The sequence below is a fragment of the Impatiens glandulifera genome, unplaced genomic scaffold (assembly GCF_907164915.1).
Source record: "Impatiens glandulifera unplaced genomic scaffold, dImpGla2.1, whole genome shotgun sequence".
NCBI classification, from domain to species: domain Eukaryota; kingdom Viridiplantae; phylum Streptophyta; class Magnoliopsida; order Ericales; family Balsaminaceae; genus Impatiens; species Impatiens glandulifera.
The window spans coordinates 10,216-30,003 of record NW_025919456.1 but is presented as its reverse complement, the minus strand read 5'-3'; the positions used below and the strand labels follow the sequence as shown (position 1 = coordinate 30,003).

At 30.0% G+C, this 19,788-nt stretch overlaps 3 protein-coding genes across 3 annotated transcripts; all 3 read right to left on the bottom strand.

Moving 5' to 3' along the window:
* Positions 1–3,997: 3,997 nt before the first annotated feature.
* LOC124917959 (SUPPRESSOR OF GAMMA RESPONSE 1-like) lies at positions 3,998–7,099 on the bottom strand. The gene is made up of 5 exons (XM_047458225.1): positions 6,958–7,099; positions 5,852–5,996; positions 5,547–5,733; positions 4,284–5,092; positions 3,998–4,205 (listed from the first exon to the last, which is right to left on the bottom strand). Exons 1-5 carry the CDS (start codon positions 6,969–6,971, stop codon positions 4,149–4,151), a joined length of 1,212 nt encoding a protein of 403 aa, XP_047314181.1. The 5' UTR covers positions 6,972–7,099; the 3' UTR covers positions 3,998–4,148.
* A 1,365-nt stretch (positions 7,100–8,464) lies between these two features.
* On the bottom strand, positions 8,465–12,971 carry LOC124917958. The gene is made up of 14 exons (XM_047458224.1): positions 12,646–12,971; positions 12,440–12,530; positions 12,288–12,372; positions 12,144–12,213; positions 11,462–11,531; positions 11,072–11,141; positions 10,171–10,216; positions 9,920–10,091; positions 9,643–9,848; positions 9,454–9,528; positions 9,145–9,205; positions 8,972–9,052; positions 8,800–8,879; positions 8,465–8,697 (listed from the first exon to the last, which is right to left on the bottom strand). The coding sequence occupies exons 1-14, from the start codon at positions 12,789–12,791 to the stop codon at positions 8,619–8,621; spliced, it is 1,332 nt and encodes a 443-aa protein (XP_047314180.1). The 5' UTR covers positions 12,792–12,971; the 3' UTR covers positions 8,465–8,618.
* Positions 12,972–15,150: 2,179 nt separating this feature from the next.
* LOC124917957 (probable splicing factor YJU2B) lies at positions 15,151–18,645 on the bottom strand. The gene is made up of 7 exons (XM_047458223.1): positions 18,545–18,645; positions 17,570–17,632; positions 17,406–17,485; positions 17,164–17,272; positions 16,879–17,038; positions 16,161–16,324; positions 15,151–15,695 (listed from the first exon to the last, which is right to left on the bottom strand). Exons 1-7 carry the CDS (start codon positions 18,545–18,547, stop codon positions 15,366–15,368), a joined length of 909 nt encoding a protein of 302 aa, XP_047314179.1. The 5' UTR covers positions 18,548–18,645; the 3' UTR covers positions 15,151–15,365.
* Between the last annotated feature and the right edge of the window lie 1,143 nt (positions 18,646–19,788).

Here is a 19,788-nt window from a genome sequence, read left to right as displayed (position 1 = left end):
TTACGATTTTATTTTTCTTCCTGATATTAATCATTAATTATCTAAGTTATGATGGGTTCAATGAGTTAAGACTCACAAAAATATAGAAAAATATAATTTTGTTACAATTAATTAATTTAAAATACATATCAAACTTCGAATTTCTACTTGGTGATTGCATTATAATAAGGTTAGTAGATTGGAGAATAGATAAGTAAATGATTGTGGGAACACTCATCCCTTTATAGTATTGAGAAGAAAACAAGTTTAATCATTAATAATGAAAAGTTGCATTGGTGTTCTTTAACAGTTGTGTTGTGTACATTTAGACACTTCAAGATACAAAATACTTAAAATTGGGATGATACTTTATAATTTTATCAATGAGAGAAACATTTATAAAATAAATTAAACATATCAATCTAGCAAAATCAACTCCATTGCAATTTGCAAAGTGTAAGAGACTCAAATGAACCAACTTTAATAACTAGCATGTATCAAGTGCATTTGCACGAATAATAATATAAAAAATTATGAAAAAAATATTACGATAAAAATGTGAGCATTTTTAATTTTATTTTTAACAATTTTAAGCTTATGGGCAGATCAACCCACAATCCGACTCAAATATCTATTTACTCTCACATTGCAGAACGATATCTAAAACAATTGATACAGTTTGATTCATCAACTCATTTAGTTTGACCTCTAGAGTCCACTTCTTCCCCATACTACGAGTGAAAGGAAAAATGTAATGACTACAATTAAAGTAGTCCAGACAAGACTTACTATATCCATATGAATTATGTCCCCTATCTCTATAAATATGACGGAATTCTTCCAATATTGCTCACTAATAATAGTGAAATCTATAGCGTAGAGACAAAAGAGAATTATGACTGATTAAAAACTATTGATGAACCACCACGTTCATCAAATTTGGTGTTGAATTTAAATAATAAAGTGTTATTAGCCTAGTTGGTTAAAGAGGTGTACTTGTTTTGTTAGGTTGCAAGTTTGACCATATCTATAACATTTTTAATTTTATTTTTAACCGTTTTAAGTTTATGGGAGGGTTAACTCACAATTCGACCCAAGTATCCATTACTCTCACATATATATCCAAATTAACCACAATTCTCGACACCGGTAATCCGGACACTTTAAAAATTAAGCATCATTATATATATATATATATATATATATATATATATATATATATATATATATATATATATATATATATATATATATATATATATATATATATAGATTAAAGTTAAAAACTTGAACTTATATTGTTAAAATGTCCCGCGTTCATCAAATTTGGTGTTGAATTTAAAACATAAAGTGTTATTATCCTAGTTGGTTAAAGGGTTATACTTGTTTTGTTAGGTTGCAAGTTCGAACCATACTTATAACATTTTTAATTTTATTTTTAACCGTTTTAAGTTTATGTGTGGGTCAACCCACAATCCGACCCAAGTATCCATTTACTCTCACATATATATCCAAATTAACCACAGCTCTCGACCCGGCAATCCGAACACTTTAAAAATTAAGCATCAATATATATATAGATTAGAGTTAAAAACTTGAACTTATATTGTTAAAATGTCCCGCATTCATCAAATTTGGTGTTGAATTTAAAATATAAAGTGTTATTAGTCTAGTTGGTTAAAGGGTTGTACTTATTTTGTTATATTGCAAGTTCAAACCATACCTATATCATTTTTAATTTTATTTTTAACCGTTTTAAGTTTATGGGCGGGTCAACCCACAATCCGACCAAAATATCTATTTACTCTCATATATATTCAAATTAACCACAGTCCACAACTCTCTACCCGACAATCCGAACACTTTAAAAATTAAGTATCATTATAATATATATATTACATCAGTTTTATTTATTCAATACCTTTATGTGAACTTTCTCTACATAAATTTATTATACATAATATTAATTATATATATATATATATAACTATGAACACACAATCTGGATATTACTTTAGGAATTCAAACATTTAACACACCCAACTAGTTTGGCTTAGAAAAAGCCTAAGCACTAGTTGTCAGGAGTTTAAAGAATATCCATTGCATTGGTTGGAACTCCTTTATCTAACTGGAGCTGTGTTTGAACTTTTTTTTTTTTTTTTTTTACTTTAAAAAAAATATATCTTAAGATTTAAATGAAATAATGTTCTAAAATATACTTTATTATATATATATATATATATATTAATAAATTTAATAACATTAGTTCGTTCAACTACACTTCAACTCTAGTTCCAAGGTGTTTTCAAACCGGTACAATAAATTTTGTAAAATATATGGCTTGAATTCACATTTATTCAATTCCTTGTTAAGTTTAGATTTAAGAATTAAATGTATCATATACATATTAGAAAGGGATGTGAATAACTGAATAAGTTGCAACAAGAAAATAATTAGAAAGTTGAATCAAACTGCATATTAGAGGTTTTAATGAATAAACTTATTTAATTCATATTTATCGCGACTACAAATAAGTTACTACGATACTTTGTACGAATAAATCTTCTTAAATTATAGAGACTTCAAAGCGTTTATAGTGAGAATCAAATCTACCCTTGTGAGATACGAATAAACTATTACAAATAAATTAAATAAAACGACATCATTAATTTTGAAGAATAATTTATTGAACGGTTAATCGTATCAAACATAAGGGTGACAATTTAGGTAAGTTTCAGGTTGGCGGGTTCAGGTTGACAGGTTAACGGGTTCAACGATTCTAACATAAATCTGACCTGTTTAATAATTTGGGTCCAAAATCTTTACCATGAACCTGGCCTGTTTATTTGTGTTTGACCTGAACCTGACCCGTTTGACCTGTTTGACCTGATTTATCTAACTCAACTCGAACCAAACCCAATGTAATTAATTCATATCTCTATATTTTAAATTAAAATGACATCAATACAAAATAAAAATGAAGTTAAATCACAATTTCACTTTTACAAAATTTTACAAAAAAAAAACAAGTGAGTGACTAAGAAAGAATAACACAAAACTCAACAAAAGAAACTTGTAAATGGGTTATCGTGTCTACTTTGAGTCATGTCAGGTCGACCCGATTTTGACATGTTTATTAATCAGGTTAAACAGGTCGACCTGATTTTGATCCGAACAAAAAAATACATTATCCTAACCTGATTTTTCTGTGTTCGGTCCGAATCGTGTTTTCGTGTCCAAAATTGTCTACCCTACTATCAAACATAAACTAAACACACCAGATCAGTTAACCAAAAAGCTGGTCAAATTAACTAATCAAACTAATCCAAAAAAAATAGTCATCATATATTTGAGTTATTATGGTGTCGGCCATACAAGGCCTTGCCACATCAACCCGACAAAGAAACCCACAAGTGATATAGGTCAAACTGGCAGCCTTATCTCTTCCCCACGTGCACCTTACATCCTCTCTACTGTACCATCATTTTCATTTTCCTTGTTTCTTTCTGTTGTGTTTTGTGAACATGATACCTTAGACAATTCAACATTATTTATAAGACTTGGTCCTCATTCTATCTATACCTAGTTATTTCTTAAATACTGACTCATTTCAAATTATTATTTATTACAACCCTTCACTATCTATATAATCATCATAATCTCGGCTCATTCAAATTCTTTTTCTATATCTGTGTCAAACCTTTAATCGTTTCGAGTTAAAACCCGATTTTATGCGTGTCATACTGTACTACATTATAGGATCTCTTCTTAAAAAGTCTGCTCAAGAATAACCGTGCTAACTCGTGTTTACGGACTCATTTTCATTTGTGTGCTTAACTCTGTTTGTGTCTTAATACCAACATCGTGTTTAACTAGACCGTGATTGCACAATCCAGTGCCTAAGTCTAATTATGAACATTCTAAAAATTAGACATGTAATATTTGATGTTTTAGTTACAAACATATAAAGAGATCTAGCACAATTTTTTCTTCATGTTAGACACCTACCAAAAACTGTTTCAAAAACTTTACATTAGCCAAATTTCATCAACAATTGAAGCAACCTGGTTTCTTCAATAAGTTTAGTTTACACTTATGGCCAAAAGAAACACGGAAAATAGTACAAAATAAGTACACAACAACATTTCTTAACAGTCTAATTTGTTAATTTAGTCACCAAGCTTACCATTTCCCCAAGCAAGATAGCTCTCCTGCGATGCAAAGTCCTGCAGATAAGATAGAATCGCAATTAGTATCATCAGGTCTAAGTAAATGACGAATTCCTCAAAAAGAATGAAACATACAAGTTGGCTTAATCGGAAATCTGGTGGCGTCTCAAGTTCAATATTTGCTGGATCAAGAACCAAGTCTTCTTCTCGACTGCATTCCTCCAAATCATTCTTTAGGCTCTCAGAGCCGAGACTAGCATAATCAGCCAGACACCGTCTTCCATTCAATTCATCGTTTTCATTTTCATCCTCATCTCTATTAGGAGACTGGCTTCGTAGAAGATCTTCACACAATGAAAGACCTTCAACTAGCTGCTGTGAATCCAGAAGAAGTTGTGAATCCATAAGAAGCTGTGACCATCTGGGTTCTTCTCCAATTGGTTCTTCATTTTCATTTATTTCAGACATTCGATCATTAAGGTCTTCTTCTTCAGGATTATAAGTCCTCATTTCAGGAGTAACAGACTTTGGTGTGACCGGATCTACTTTTGGAAGAGTAACAGGTTCAACATTAACGATCTGATCAAGAAAATCTTGATCAAACTTATCGATAGTAGGTTTTCCTTGCTGTTGCTGATGAAAAACTTTCGAAATGACATATTCTCCATCTTTCTCGTCTTCTTCTGTTCCTAGATGATATTGATGCATAACCCAGTTTGTTTTCTCAGCTTTTCCTCCTTTAGTTGCAGTCAAATATAGAACCATAATTTTCTTACATCCTTTTTGGACTCCATCAAGAATTACTGGTTTCGTTCTCCCTGTTTTGTGCCAACGAACGTCGCCAAAGTCCTCATCTTGTATCTTTCTACGTTTGCGAGTTCCGGTATTGTAAGCCTTAATTGCTCTATGGAAGAAATGGCAAACACTCCCATCTTGCTTAACACCTAGAGAACTTATACATCATTTCAGTTTTTCTTTTGGAAACACAAGTATCTAGATCCATTTCATAAAAAAAAAGTGAATCTGTATATGGCTAAATTTAGTTTCCAAGACCTTGTTCAAACTTTGGTTAAGGCTCACGTAAAGCACAAGATCATATGTTTTTAAGGTCATGCATTTCATACCAGAACTATTTTGAAAACAAAAAATAAAGATAACCAGTGAGTTATTTTCAAATAACATTGTTTTGTGTAGAATGTAGATTACTAAAAATTGGGTTATTTGAATAAAATAACACTATGTATAAATTTTATATATGGAGGATATTTTGGTTAATGATGTAATTCATGAATGTATAGATAATTTGATGGAGGTTTATTTGTGTTTTCGAGTGCGGAACTGGATCCAGATACAGAAACATAAACAATAAGTGTTTTCAAGCAGTCAATACATACATACCTGGTAAATTTTTAGGGTGAGTATAACAGATACCATCTTCCTTATTAACTGTAGGAATAAACTCGTCAATAAAAGGATGTGGCTTTAGGTTACCCACACCGACTTTTGCAAGCAAATGCCATATGATTTCTTGGTCAGACGGATCAAATTTCACTCCTCTAGGCAAACCCGGCCACTCCAAAGTAACCTGAGTAAGAATGAAGACTCGTCAAATCCTAATAATAGCTTATTTTTCGTCTATTTCTAATTTGACACGAAATTCTCACATATGTCATCATCCTACATAGAATGAAAATAATACTTACATCACTATTGTCAATGACGTGTTGACAGTTAGGACAGGCTTTAGTCGGGTCACTATTCCAAACAACTCTTTCACGATCATCACTTGGACTGGACGCGCTTTTGATTTTCGAGGCGATTCTACTGCTATCAACTAACCACGACGTCCTGTGCATATAAAAATTTGTTCGAATCTCTAATGTAAATAATGGTACTTGCTCTCAAACTAGTGAAATAGTGCATTTATGAATGTTAACATTTCTAAATACTCCTTGCCCTATGAATAAAATTATCGCAATGGCTGTTTAACCAATCAAAAGAGAATCAATACTAACAGTAACATAATTTTGAATTAACTGAATTCGTTTGGATTCTAATAAAATTACAAGAATCTCTTAAAACCATAGCTGAAATGATTAACTCTTCCATTCATATTCCCATGTCAACTCAACCAAATTCCAATTGATATTTTGGAGGTAAGACATAATGTGTGGTTTTGGAAAAACACTATATGGGCTGGTTTCTCTCCCGTGTGCAATCCCATTTGGAAATGGATATGACCCAGATCAAGACTACTAATATATAAACGTATATGAATCTCTATTAAAAAAATGATTGGTCTTTTTCAAAGTGAGACAGGTCTCCCTCAAAATTCTAGTCCTAAAAACAAACTAGGATAGCTTAAAGTATAAAGAATCTTACTTTGGGGCATGACAGTTTCAGAAAAAGATCAAAGTGAGACTTAGATTCAGATAAAAATAAAAACCCATTTCCAGATGAAGTCAATGTTCCCAATTGTTTAATCAGAAATCAATCTTATACAAACAGCTAGGGTTAACAAATGCAAATAAAAGTTCAAAAAGCCAATAAACAAAATCAATCAAAACTTCCACAATTGAAAACTAGATCTAACAGATGCAGCAAGCATACACACTCAGATAAATCATAAATGTCACTCTGCTTTCCAAACAAATAATTTAAGACTCACTGACAAGACTTTCATTTTGACTACCGGAAATAAGATTAACATTTAGAAATCAAACTACAGATGTCGATACCAAACCAATAGAACTACGATTAACGATCAAAGGAAGATAAATAGATCAAGGAGATAAGGAGAGATCTATACCGTGACCTAGACATGGCGGATTGAGACGATCAAGAGAAGTAAAAAGACGATTACCCTCTTTATATTTGCTTAAAAGGGTACACGCCTTTTGATGATTTCTCACTGTTGGCGCTTTGATTTGCGTAACAGTGTAATGGAGCTTCTGGGTATGGCGGATTGGCGCTTTAAGGTCGGGAGTGATTGACTGTGAAGCGGTCATATTCCAAGTCAGCCAACATTGACTTCGTCTTGGCACGTGCTTGTTTTTTTGTTTTTTTTTCCTCAAATTCAAATATTTCGAACTTAATTACATGCTTTAAATAGGTCATTTACTTTTAATTACATGATTTAAACATGACAAATAGAAATTCTATAAACACGTTTTTATAAGTTAACATTATTTTTTATTCGGTTAGATTTTTAATTTTGGTAGGCTTGAGTTATTTTAATAACTCAAACAAAATTTATTTTCAAGTTGAATAAATCACTTAATTCATTAATTAAAATAATAAAATATGTTTTATTTTAATTTTTTTATATTTATATATAATACTTTTAAGTTTTTTTATTTAAAATTATTAAAAATTATTATTATTTTTCTCTCTCTAAAATTTTTAAATAACCCTAATCAAAACAAGCTCTTAAATAAAATCATGTCATAATTAAAATCAATAATTTTATTCAATCTTCTATTAATAACATCACCTAATTCATTAACTAAAATGTTAAAATATCATCTATTTCTTTTAAAAATAAATATTTTATCACTATATATTAATACCCTTTAACTATTTTAAAAAAAAAATATCATTTACTCAAAATCACTAACAATACAAAGTTTATTTAAAAATTCATTACCAAATGTGTCAAAATTTTGAATGGTGTTTGCATATTTTAAAATCAGAATCTTATGCAATCATATATTAGGTATTTAGGTTAGTTTAGCTAAAGCCTTGTCATAGGAAAATATGTAAAATTTAATCATTTTGAAATTTAAATGATTAGTGGGTACTTAATCTAATTTTCTTTTTCTAAAATAAAAAAAAAATACTTGATTTATAATTACTCAAAAATGAGATTGACAATCTTGATAAAAAAAAATATGAGTATATATATTTGATGACAGTGTAACACTCTATTTTGTTTTAAAAAAACAATAAAATATACAAACATTATCGTATACTGAATGGGCGAGTAACACCAAGATGGCGTATACTGAACGGGCCGAGTAACACCAAGATGGCGAGTGGTGACGAAAATGGGCTATGGATAAATTTCATAATCTTGTTCACACTAAGTTCATATACATCAATTTTGATCACAATAAGAAATCTGAAAAAAAATAAATTTGAGGGCGTTTAATTACCTGATGGCAAACTAAACCCGAGTTTAAAAGAACAAAACAAAACAAAAAAAAAAAGTAACAAGATGAATTAAGACTTCAATGTATCTCAATTCTCACACTTGACAAAACACCTTAAACTTTGCTTCAACATATATATATATATATATATATATAACGCATAGATCCCATAATAAAAAAAAGGGATCAATTAATTAATTGTTGATGTTCCATTGATCAGTATATCTTTCTATACACAATAATGTTTAAAAAAATCATTTGATGATGTGAGGTTATCTGTAAGAACATATACAAGTAGTGTTAAAAATGTTCTCCAAGGCTATACATTTGATACATGTAACCGTTCTTCAATAGCTTCACGACAGATTGGGCACCGTTTACACTTCTCGCAGCATATGCTGGAACATCGTAAAAATAAACATTATTCACATCTCCCGCCTAATTTCTCTTAATTCTTCAATAAAAACGCGTTAAAAAGAAAGATAGACAGATATATATACCTGCAAAGGTTGTGATGTCTGCAAGGAAGAAGAACAATATTTATCTGCTCTTCAAAGCAAATCCTGCACAATACCTTTTCCTAACACAAGCAAGAATTTAAATCATCAAGATCCAGATACATATACATAAGCATAAAGTGTTTTCAAATGATCGCAAAATTTTAGGACTAACATTTTGTAGTTTTTCAAACTCTTGCTGACTAAACCTTGTTATCTCCCTCTGTGCACTCAATGCTGCTTGTAGCCTCCAAACCTTAAACCAAAACGAGAAAAATAACACTTAGAAGCTGCCATTTTCCTAAATTATAGAAAGAAGAAGAGGACTCGTAGCAAAGGAATCGTCACCTCGTCTGCTAGATCAGACCTTGGCATTTTCTTCACAGCTTCAGGAGAGAATGTGTTGTACCTTCATAGGAAAATCAGACAAAATCAGCTTACCAAAAACATGGAAATCATTGACTTGCTCATTCTTCAAATCAACAACAAAAGCGATATTCTTCACATAGTGAAAAATACACAATTAAGTTGGATCAAATCTTGCCAGGACTCCAAAGGAGGGAAGATGGAGAAACCGATACTTATTTTTTCCCTTGCAGAACAAAACAATCAAAATGTTAACATTATAAGTCAGAGATAGGCACATGATAAACTGACCCAGAGCAATCACCATAATAAAGTTGAGCTTGTTCTCTTTGACTTTCTTCATCTATAGACCACCATCCTAGCAACCTGTATTGAGTTGATCAAAATTTCACGACAGTTCAAAATTCTCATAGTTTTCTTTTAGTTAATACAAACTTTAAATATTAAAAAAAATATATATTATCTCATAAAGAAGTTTACCTTGATCCCCTTATCATGAAGCCAAAGCATTCTTGAGCTCTTGAAGATATTCTAAGATATGTTTCCGAACCATCTCCACCATGTACTAGAAGAACAAGTTTCTCTACTAATCTATAAATAGTAAATAAGATGCCAGTTCCTTGGAGAAACAAAAGAGGAGAAAAAACAACTGCCATTGGCATGTGTCTAGCTCCATCTGGTGTTCCCTGCAATAAAGAACCATTAGAAGATGTCTGGAAAGATGCTACAAAAAAATGACAACTGGAAGTTATAATACCTCTAAGTGCATAAAAAGTAGAATTTGGAAACCAATTAATGGGACTTTCATAATGTGGCCACCAATGTCCTGCAAACTGCACATTCCAGTTTGGTCCTGATCAATTGGATGCCTATGGATAGCAGGATTATGCCACTTGGTGCAAATGATAAAGCCAAATCCCTCTGCAATACTGTGACAATATTGGAGAATATTATGTGTTGGAAATAGAAGAAAAGGTCAATGATGCCAATAACTAATGAGACGAATACCCGAAATTTATAAATAAGTCCCACCAGCCAAGAGCAGCCACATCACCTACATAATAATAAACAGCTCAGTTATGAATATTATCCTGCTATGGGAAAATTTTCTAATAAAATAAAATTGTTCTCTCTTGTTGCACTACGTTCTAAACAGCTTATCTTGTTTAAATGACTATAAGGAGAATAGAGCTTTATAATAGAGTTCACAGCACATATTAACGTGTAGAATCTACTAATGAGTGATTTTTGAGTAAATAAAATGACTTTTAGCACAACAGTTTACAAGTTTGCCAATGTTTCTGATTCTGACTTTCAGGATCTCAATAAGCAGTTGCAAAATTGTCTTCATCGATCATATCTTTTTTATTATGAAAGACAGTTTTCCATTGTAGTAAACATGTCTTCCATAGTCTTCTATGAGATTTCTTTGGAAAATATATATGAAAAAATATTATAATCCAAGTAAACATGCCATATAGTGCATATCTTGCTGGAAGGTGGTGTATCAACGATTTCAGATACAAGTCCAGGTATGTGATTAAGGTATGGGTTATTTTGGGGTCTTTTAATGTTTAAAGTATACTTTTACAATTCTGTTTTTTATATTCCGAAAAGGCAATATGGCCAGTTGAAATAGGTTAGCAGTCCCTTTTCTTTTGGGTGGTACTGTGAAGAGCAGCTATGGACCTGATAGGGTTCCATAGTATTTATGTTTAGGTGGATAGGTTAGTGGAATGATATGAATGAATTGAGCTGTGAGGCAAACTCTGTAATTCCCATCTTAATTATATCTAAGTACCATCACCTTCTTCTCATTGTCTCATACCCTTCTTGGTTCGTTACTGGTTTTAACTATAACATACTAGAACTAAGTGCATATATTTCGAGAGAAGAAAATAAAACTTACCAGATATCTTTAGAAGAGTAAAGGTTGTCGCAGCAATTAGAAAGACCATAGAAATTGCAACCCAAAAGTGCTGAAACACAAAGAGAAAAACCCACAGGACAACAGGTTAAAAAGGATAACAAACTAAATACCTACCTATATAATGAATTTGAAGTAAATAATCCAAAAGAACATTAACCAGCCCAATATCCATGTAGATGGTCAAATCTATATAGTGTCAGTTAATCGGTTTTCCCAAATACTAATTACTTCAATGCAAATTTGTTGCTCTTTCTCATATATTTAGATTTAGTAGCTAAAGGTATCCATATAAGAAAAGGACTAAAACAGTTATACAAAATGAGTATTCATACCAAATTTCTACAACTAACTAATAGACAAAAACCTTACAGGAAGTGTCTCCCACATTGCTTCATCACTCATTATTTCTTCATCCCCAGGCATCAAGGCTCTACACATCCTACAGAAATAGAAATCAGTACCTATTGCTGTCCTATTTTTAAACACTTTATGTTTCTGGATCTTGATATGCAGATGAGAAACCACCAATAATTTTTGAATGTTTTATGTTCTGTATCTAAACATGATCTCATATGAAATCACATCCAAATGAGATATCTCACAGAAAGAATGTTTCCAAATGGATGGTCTGATAACATTTTTTACAATTATACAAAGAAAATAATAATTGAAAAGTAGTTTGATAAAGTATGTATGTTACAGGAATAGACTCATAGATGCCTAACATATTTAAAACATTGCACCATAGCCAAACAATTTCAATTGTTTCAACTAAGAAATGCATTGCAAATGAAACACTTATAAATATTCTGTATTCGGATGCAGATGTGAAGCAACCAATAAATTTTAAATTCGTCTTTAACTAAGTTTAGTTTCTAAACATAATCTAATCCAGATACGATTCCAGAACAAATATTTTTGTATCCATTAGTTCCCAAATGAAACTTGCAGCCAGAAAGCTTACCCTAACAGAAATCTCTTTTTTCTAAAAGACACAATTATTCATCTTCTTACGTGTATTCATTTCACAAACTATTTATACAAATCTTACCTAACATTGTCAACCAAAATTGCTATTTCAAGTGTCAGCAAAGGAAAGAAGATAATCTTCAAGTTCACAGCTGCAATACAATGAATTCCATCACTAAAACAAGTATATATATAAGTCATAAAGATTCTGAATAAGCAAGTATACCATATATATTCTGGAGATATACACAAAGTAGTAGTTCAAATGCAACAGCCAAAGGCATAGCCATTACAGCATGAAAAGGCGCCCACTGTCATCATAAAACAAATCAATATTTCTTATTTGTTTCCACAAGAACAAAATAATAGATATTATACCCGTCGATCATTAGGCACTGTTGGTGCAGGTAAGGAGAATCTAGCTCGAGCTATAATTAGATGAAACAACCATAGAGGACTAAAAATTGTCCTGAGAATGAGATAATCAAAACATTAATAGGTTTCAAATTGTAATCTGATTATGAACTAGAACATGACGATGCGATTAAAACAGAAATTTGATAATAAGGAGATGAATTACGAACCACCACGAGTAACTGACGATGCGATCGAGCTTGAGAACGAGGAGCAGAGTGAAGGAGAAGAGAGAAAGGTGTGTGGCTAAGGCCTGTAGAGCTTTGACGACTCTTCTCCAGCTCATCGTTGTAGCTCTTCGCTGAAGCAATAACATAACTGAAATGAAGGAAAAGCTAGAGCGTTTTTGTTTAACTAGATATCGGCATATCTATATTATCTATAGATAGTTTTGAAGATTGAAGTTGAGAAAATCCGGAGTTTCTCATAAGATGCCAAATTTCATCAATTTGATCTTTGGATTTTGGATTGTGAACGAAGACAAAACCTCGAAGCTTTCTCTTTCTCTCTCTATATATATAATTATATATATATTATTCTCCCGCTTCGCTTTCACGCAAAAGCAGCTGAAAAAGAATTGCAGCTACCAATGAGGAAGAAGGTGGTTACAAGTTTTAAGAACCATTGAAAAAAATTAAAAAATGGTTAAATATTTTGTTAAAAAAAACCCAAATTATAAAAAAATAAGTTTTTTTTTTTAATTTAGATTACATTTTATGAATTAATAAATAAAATATTCATATCACTAATTTAATTATCGAATTTTAATAATTTTGTAAGTTTAAATGTCAAATTTTCAAATATCGGTAGTCAAAACTTTAAACACGCTGAAATTATTTATTATTTATAAATTAATAAATTATTTATTATTTATTATTTATAAATTCGGTTGTTAAATTAATAACATAAATATTTTATTTATTTATAAATGTCACGTGAATAATAAGTGAACGTTATTTGAAATCGTTTAGACAAAATTTCGTTATGCTCACTCTAACAATAAAGAGTTTAAATTGTAAAGTTTGAGAGATTCTAAATCTTAATTGATTTATAATAAGAAGCCATGATTTGACAATTCGACCCAAAATAAATTGTAGCATAATTTAAATTTTCTAATTTTTCATGGGTGTTAAACTTTAATTCGAATGTATTTTCCATTTATAATCCTTTTCTATACATAATATTCTTTATTAGTTAGATAAGATCACATCATAATAATTGTTATTAATATAAATAGTTAAAATGTGAAAATTACTTAATTTTTACTATTTAAATTGAACTATAAAAAAGTTATTCTAATTTAAATAATTACATATTTTTTGTTTACTATTAAGATTATTTTACGGTGAATCATCTATTTGGTTGAAGAAAAATTTCCGAATATTTAATGATTATATTCGTCTAATTCATATTATTCATGATGTTATTTTTATGACGTTTTTTTATATTCAATCTAGACAACCGATCAATCGAGGAGTTAATCGTTATACAAAACAATTCTGATCATTTTTTAAATTTTTTTCATATAAATAATAGTATAATAAGACTTAATTTATTAAAACTATGAAGTTGTATTTTTTAAAAATAATAATAAGATCTATTTATAATAATCCAATTGTCATTTTTCATTTTATTACCTTCTTCTCCAATTTAAACTATCCTAATCTAATGGGGGGTTATTTCTAATTTGATTATTAATTTTGTTAATTATTTTTGAAAATATGAACCTAATGATCTATTTATGTGACAACATTTGGTCATTAATTATACAAGTAAAATGAAATTAGGATATTGCATATCTTACTCTTCTTTTATTTTATTTTTGTCATTTAGTTGAATTTTACTTATATTAATGATTAGTTGTGTTTATGAAAGAAGTATAATTTAGTCTATACCTTAAAATTAATATTTAATCCATAGCTAGGAACTTTCCTTATCTATATATTGTAATGGATAAACATAACTTTCATATTTAATTCATAAAAAGCTCTGACTCATCACCCCACTTGCTTAATTTAATTTGGAAGTTTCTTTAATTTAAAAAAAAGTAGATAACCATATTATTTAGTATTAATTTATGTTATATTTTGAAGGGAAAATAAGGTATAAATTATAATGAAGATAATGTGAATAAAAAAATACTTGTTTTTCAAACTCAACATTAAACAAAATATTCTACTAGTTTCAGGATTAATAAAACTAATATTATTTTCTAAAATAAATATTATTTGTAAAGAAAAAATAACTCACCAATAATAAAAATAATGAATTGAATAATAGAATAATACATTACGGGACACGTAATTTCCAGGAAAGTCTTGTGGGACCCTATTCATGGAAATTTCCTTTTCTTCAAATTCGTTTAAACAAAAACACCAACACTACCTATCATAATCAAGCAAGTTGAAAATATTAATATAACATTTCAAATAAATTAATAAAATTATTGGCCAAAAATACTTACTTTAAAAAATTGGTACATCATGGACAAATTTATAAAAAATTAAATACAAAATCTAACTATTTTCGATTTTTTTTCGAAATCTTTCATTAATAAAACTCGAAAGAACACTCAAACAAAAGAAACATTGTATGTGTGAAAAGTAAGTTAAAATTATAATAAAAACAACCCAAATTCGAATTGACATTTATAAAATCATTAGGCACCTGATTTTTTTAACAATCCACCCCAATTTATTACATCACAAAACTCAGAATCCAAGTATCCAACAAACTTCGAAAGCCAAAAGATAATCACAAAAGGTCATTACCAAATAGACAGACACTTTGTTCTTACAGATTTTGACCAATTTGCACACAAATCTTAACAATTTTATATGTAAACAAACATCAAAACCAACATTATAGTATCAAATTTCTGACATTATCATCATCGTTTCCTTTTTTGGCCAGAAATTGTTGATGACAACGATGACGGCTTAAAACCCCCAACAAGTATCTTGGAAACGGATGATGTGTTTATCTTCCTTCTCTTTGCCTCCAGCTCAAGCCTCCTTGAATCCGAATAATGGCTTGACCCACCAAAAATAGAAGAAGAGTTTATTTGAGCTCGTTTCTCCTTTCTGTTTTTCTCAAACTTGTGCGGGAACCTGACACTGGCTGCTTTAGCTGCATCGTCTGCAGATGCAGGAAGTAGTCGGACACCCAGGCCAATCTTCCTGGCAGTACCCTCCTCCTCCCTAACTCTTTTCTTTTGACTCTGAAGAAAAACCGAAAAAAGGGAAACATCATTGTTTGATGGAGGTTATTTGGGTCTTGTTCGGTATAGGTTATTGAAAAGTGAGTTATTATAAAAAGGGACAAAGGTATAAATATATTAGAAATAGTTTGGTATTTTGTTCATGATTTGAATGATTGATTGAATGGGGGTTATATGAGATTAAACTCAACTAACCCAAACCGAACAAGGCCTTAAGTCAGAACGATTGTCGACCACCAGGATTTAATTCAAATAAACCCCTTATCCTATCATGAATCACCTCATCTATCAAATTCTTCAAATCATCAACTAAAATAGCCTTATTGTATTTTTTATAACATTAAAATATTAAATACAAAAGGATATTTTGGTCGTGTAACCCAAATAATCCATTTTTTTATCGTTAGAAAAATAAAGTCAAATCCCTACATCAAACATGCTTGAAGCAAAGAGGATTGTTCATACCCTAAGTTGTGATCGTAGTGCCTTGTTGAGAGAATAATCATCTGAATGCCTTGAATCAGATATTCGCTGAAGTCGGACCAGTACAGGCTCAGCTTCTTTCTTCTTCTTCAAATCTTGTTCCTGATGCTCAAGACGGTAGAAGGGATCTGCAAGCTTACCCTTTTCTGGATAACAAAAAATGGGACACCAAGAGCATAAGCAAAACATGAGGGCACCCACATCCTTTCAATTCTTCTATCCATCATCAATTATAATACCAAAATACTCTTATTTGTTTCTTTATAACATTTTAAAATTTCAAATACTAAGACCTAAATAATCCCCTCACTTATTCATCAAAAAGATGTTTTTCAAATAATCTGATTTTTAACCCATATTACCCTACATTATTTCAAAACTGACATTTTGTCAAAATCTCGATCTCATTGAAAAATTGACCAAGTTAAAATTACTTTTTAGATCATAATCTATATTATAGACTTATAGTGTGACTTTTGTTGTTTCATTTGGTATACAATTTTCTTTCTAGATCCAAATTTTAGTGCAAGTTTTTGCTTCATTTGGTATAAGAGATTATTTTTCCATGTTCATCAAACTATTTTTCTGGATTATGATCCAAATTCTTGCGATTATTTGTAAACATAAAAAATACAGATGTTTTTCAGATCATGATCAAAATGGAAACAAAAAAGTGTATACCAAACAGTCCAATAACTACCTTCATCTGCAGGAAGCTCAAAGGTTTCTGCATCTTCAACATCATACACTTCAGTCTTTTGCTGGGCACCACTGATGATCAAATATGCACAGTTTTTTGGATCGGTCTGAATAACAATCTCATTCTTGCAGCATGGTGCCTTCATGGAGAAGTTCCATATCTGAAATAAAAGGCAAGCAATAAATCAGAAAGTTTTCATTAGATACATACACCTTCTAGAAAGGGATAAGATTCGGGAATACGCTTTCACAATCCGAATCTCCATATTCAATCTAGTTACTTTACCTTTGTAGAGTAATAATTTCCAACTTGCTTTTTCTCTGCATTGAACCTTACACCCTTTGCGATCATAGAGTTGCAGCCACCACACCATATATGGTAAGGCATCTCGAACCTGGAGAAATTTATCAAATTTAAAATAAGAAAAATTTAGGAACCAGCAACTATTTTTGGGAAATTTAAAGCTTTCGATCTCATTAGCTCTTAGATTTATGTTTAGAAAATAAACATGGTAGAACTTATTATACCTTATAATCAAAATTCCTTGGTCTAATTTCCTTGCTCTCTCCCTCAAAGCATGTTGACCATTGAACTTGTTCAAAGAACCCTGAAGGAATAACATTTTAAAACAAGTGTCATTTCAGAGTTTACATAATTCCATGTGAAGAGATGTGATAAGACTACTAAATACCTTTTTTGGAGTCCATTCTGGAGGATAGTAAAAGTTATCTGCTCTAGCAGCTGCAAGTGTCGACTGCAGAAAACAAACGAGGCAAGGAATACATGATTAGAAGCTGAAATTGAAGGATGCTGAGATAAGTAGCAATGTAACATAAAAAACCATTATGAATCAAAGCTTGTCGGGTTAATCTTTTTATTAAAAACTAAAGATCTGATAAAAGAATGGGTTCTGAGACTGCAAATACTTGAATAAAATAGCTAGGACTAGGTTCATACTTAATTCCACAACTACCTAGTTCAACATTGTTTCATGGAAACACTACATCTGTTGTGACCCGTTAAGAATGTAACATGTAATCGTAACTAGACAGAAAGAAGATAGACAAGATTGAGGGAGAAGAGAAGAGATCGAAATAGACAGACAAAGAGCGACCACACAATGCCAACTTGTAATTAGAGAGAAAAATAGAAAGTACTTTAGTACAAATATCATCATACCCGTAATGAAACTAGTCTAAGGTTATATATTCTTCTAACAATAGTAAAATAAGTAATAAAACATAACTACAGAAAATCCTGCCACATGATGTGGGATCACAACAACATCTTATGATGATTTCAATAATCAAGAGTAACGCCCTTGAGCTCACAACAGAAAAGAGCATCATATATAAACAAATGAAACCAATTTTACTAAGATCATCGAAAAGCCGATAAATTCAGGTAAACAATTTCATACGAGAAATCATCGATTAGGACAAAATCGATGTGGACATATTTAGCATCATAGGCATAGGAGAATAGGCAGGTGTAAGAAAACAAAAAAACAATAGATTTCCAAATACTAAGATCTCCTGAAGAATGCATAAACAGCAAATCGAAGGATATGTAAAAAAAAATAAAAACCCTAATCGGTAATAAGAACAGCGGGATCAGATATAAAACAAAATCATGAGAAGAATTAAGAGAAAGGATGATATCTTACCATCTTCTTTCTCTATTCTAATGCCTCCTTCCTCCTCCTTCGACCTCTCAAGAAGAAACTATGGCGATTTCAATGAAGTTCCAACTTTTATCTGGGTTTTCTATTGTCGGTCTTTTCTGCTTTATATATATATATATATATATATATATATATATATTTTTTTTTTTTTTCATATTCAAGTTATTTATAAAAATAAATAATTAACAAAATAAATTATAAAATAATATTAATTAATATATATTTTGAAGGTATATTAAATATTTAAATTAATTATGTTATTTGAATATAGTTTATATCTTTTATATCAAGATTTAGTGATCAAATGTTTTTTTATTAGAATTTGGTGGGTATAACAATTTGTAATATATGTCAAATTTAATGGTAGGTCATTAATTTTATTATATAATTTTACTATTTTATGGAGTATATTTGTATTATTCTTTTGTTTGAATATATTTGATAGATATTGTTATTTATTTTTTAATTATTTTTAAAAATTATTCTTATTTAATTTAATTGAGAATTAAATATTTGATGTTATATATATATATAAAAATAATTTAATAATAATAATTTAAATGAAATAAATAATTTTATAAGTAATATTATTGTAAACTCTTAGAAGTTAACGATTTACTAGTCTTTTGAAGCCCAACTGATTCTAAGACCCTTAATGGGCAATATTCTACTTATTGATTGGGCCCAATTGGGTCTACTTATTTTAGTTTCTTTTTTATTTATTTTTCCAAATAGAAAATTTGAAGGTTTTTTCATATCTCTCTTGACTATGGTGCCCACTGCCCACTGATTGGTTTTTCTTTTTGTAGTTTTTTATTTGTATATATATATTTTTTATTGAATATATTTGTTTTTTTTTTTTTTTTTTTTTTTTCTAAACTAATATCAAGGTCGTTTTGGGTTTTTCAAATAATCAAAAAAAATCAAACATTACATCACTCTCTTTCATCCATAAAATCAATCATTTCATTATAATCAAAATACTAAAATATTCTTTATTTTAAATTATTATTTTTTATTTTATTTATATATATTAATACCCTTAAAAAAAATTTACCAACAAAATATTCTCACCTCCTTAAAATCATCACTCAACATCATTTTTTTCCCTCTAGGTTATTTCAATAACCCAAACCACTGAACAAGGCCCAACCTTAAGTATATACCTTAAGTATATTTAGTAAGTAGAGTGAAAGTAAGTATATATAGATCTACTTATGATACAA

Bases quoted from the DNA above. Each gene is read 5' to 3' on its own strand.
- LOC124917959 (XM_047458225.1), bottom strand. The intron at 5,734-5,851 runs GTAAGTATTATT...ATTCTTACTCAG, and splicing joins ACGTCATTGACAATAGTGAT to GTTACTTTGGAGTGGCCGGG. The intron at 5,093-5,546 runs GTATGTATGTAT...TAAGTTCTCTAG, and splicing joins TCACCCTAAAAATTTACCAG to GTGTTAAGCAAGATGGGAGT.
- LOC124917957 (XM_047458223.1), bottom strand. The intron at 17,486-17,569 runs GTATTTAGTAGT...TTATTCCTTCAG, and splicing joins CAGAATGGACTCCAAAAAAG to GGTTCTTTGAACAAGTTCAA. The intron at 15,696-16,160 runs GTATGAACAATC...GTTTTTCTTCAG, and splicing joins CACTACGATCACAACTTAGG to AGTCAAAAGAAAAGAGTTAG.
- LOC124917958 (XM_047458224.1), bottom strand. From the start codon at position 12,791: ATGTTATTGCTTCAGCGAAGAGCTACAACGATGAGCTGGAGAAGAGTC. The intron at 11,532-12,143 runs GTAAGATTTGTA...CTATTTCTGTAG, and splicing joins ATTTTGGTTGACAATGTTAG to GATGTGTAGAGCCTTGATGC. The intron at 9,529-9,642 runs GTAAACTTCTTT...AACTCAATACAG, and splicing joins TTCATGATAAGGGGATCAAG to GTTGCTAGGATGGTGGTCTA.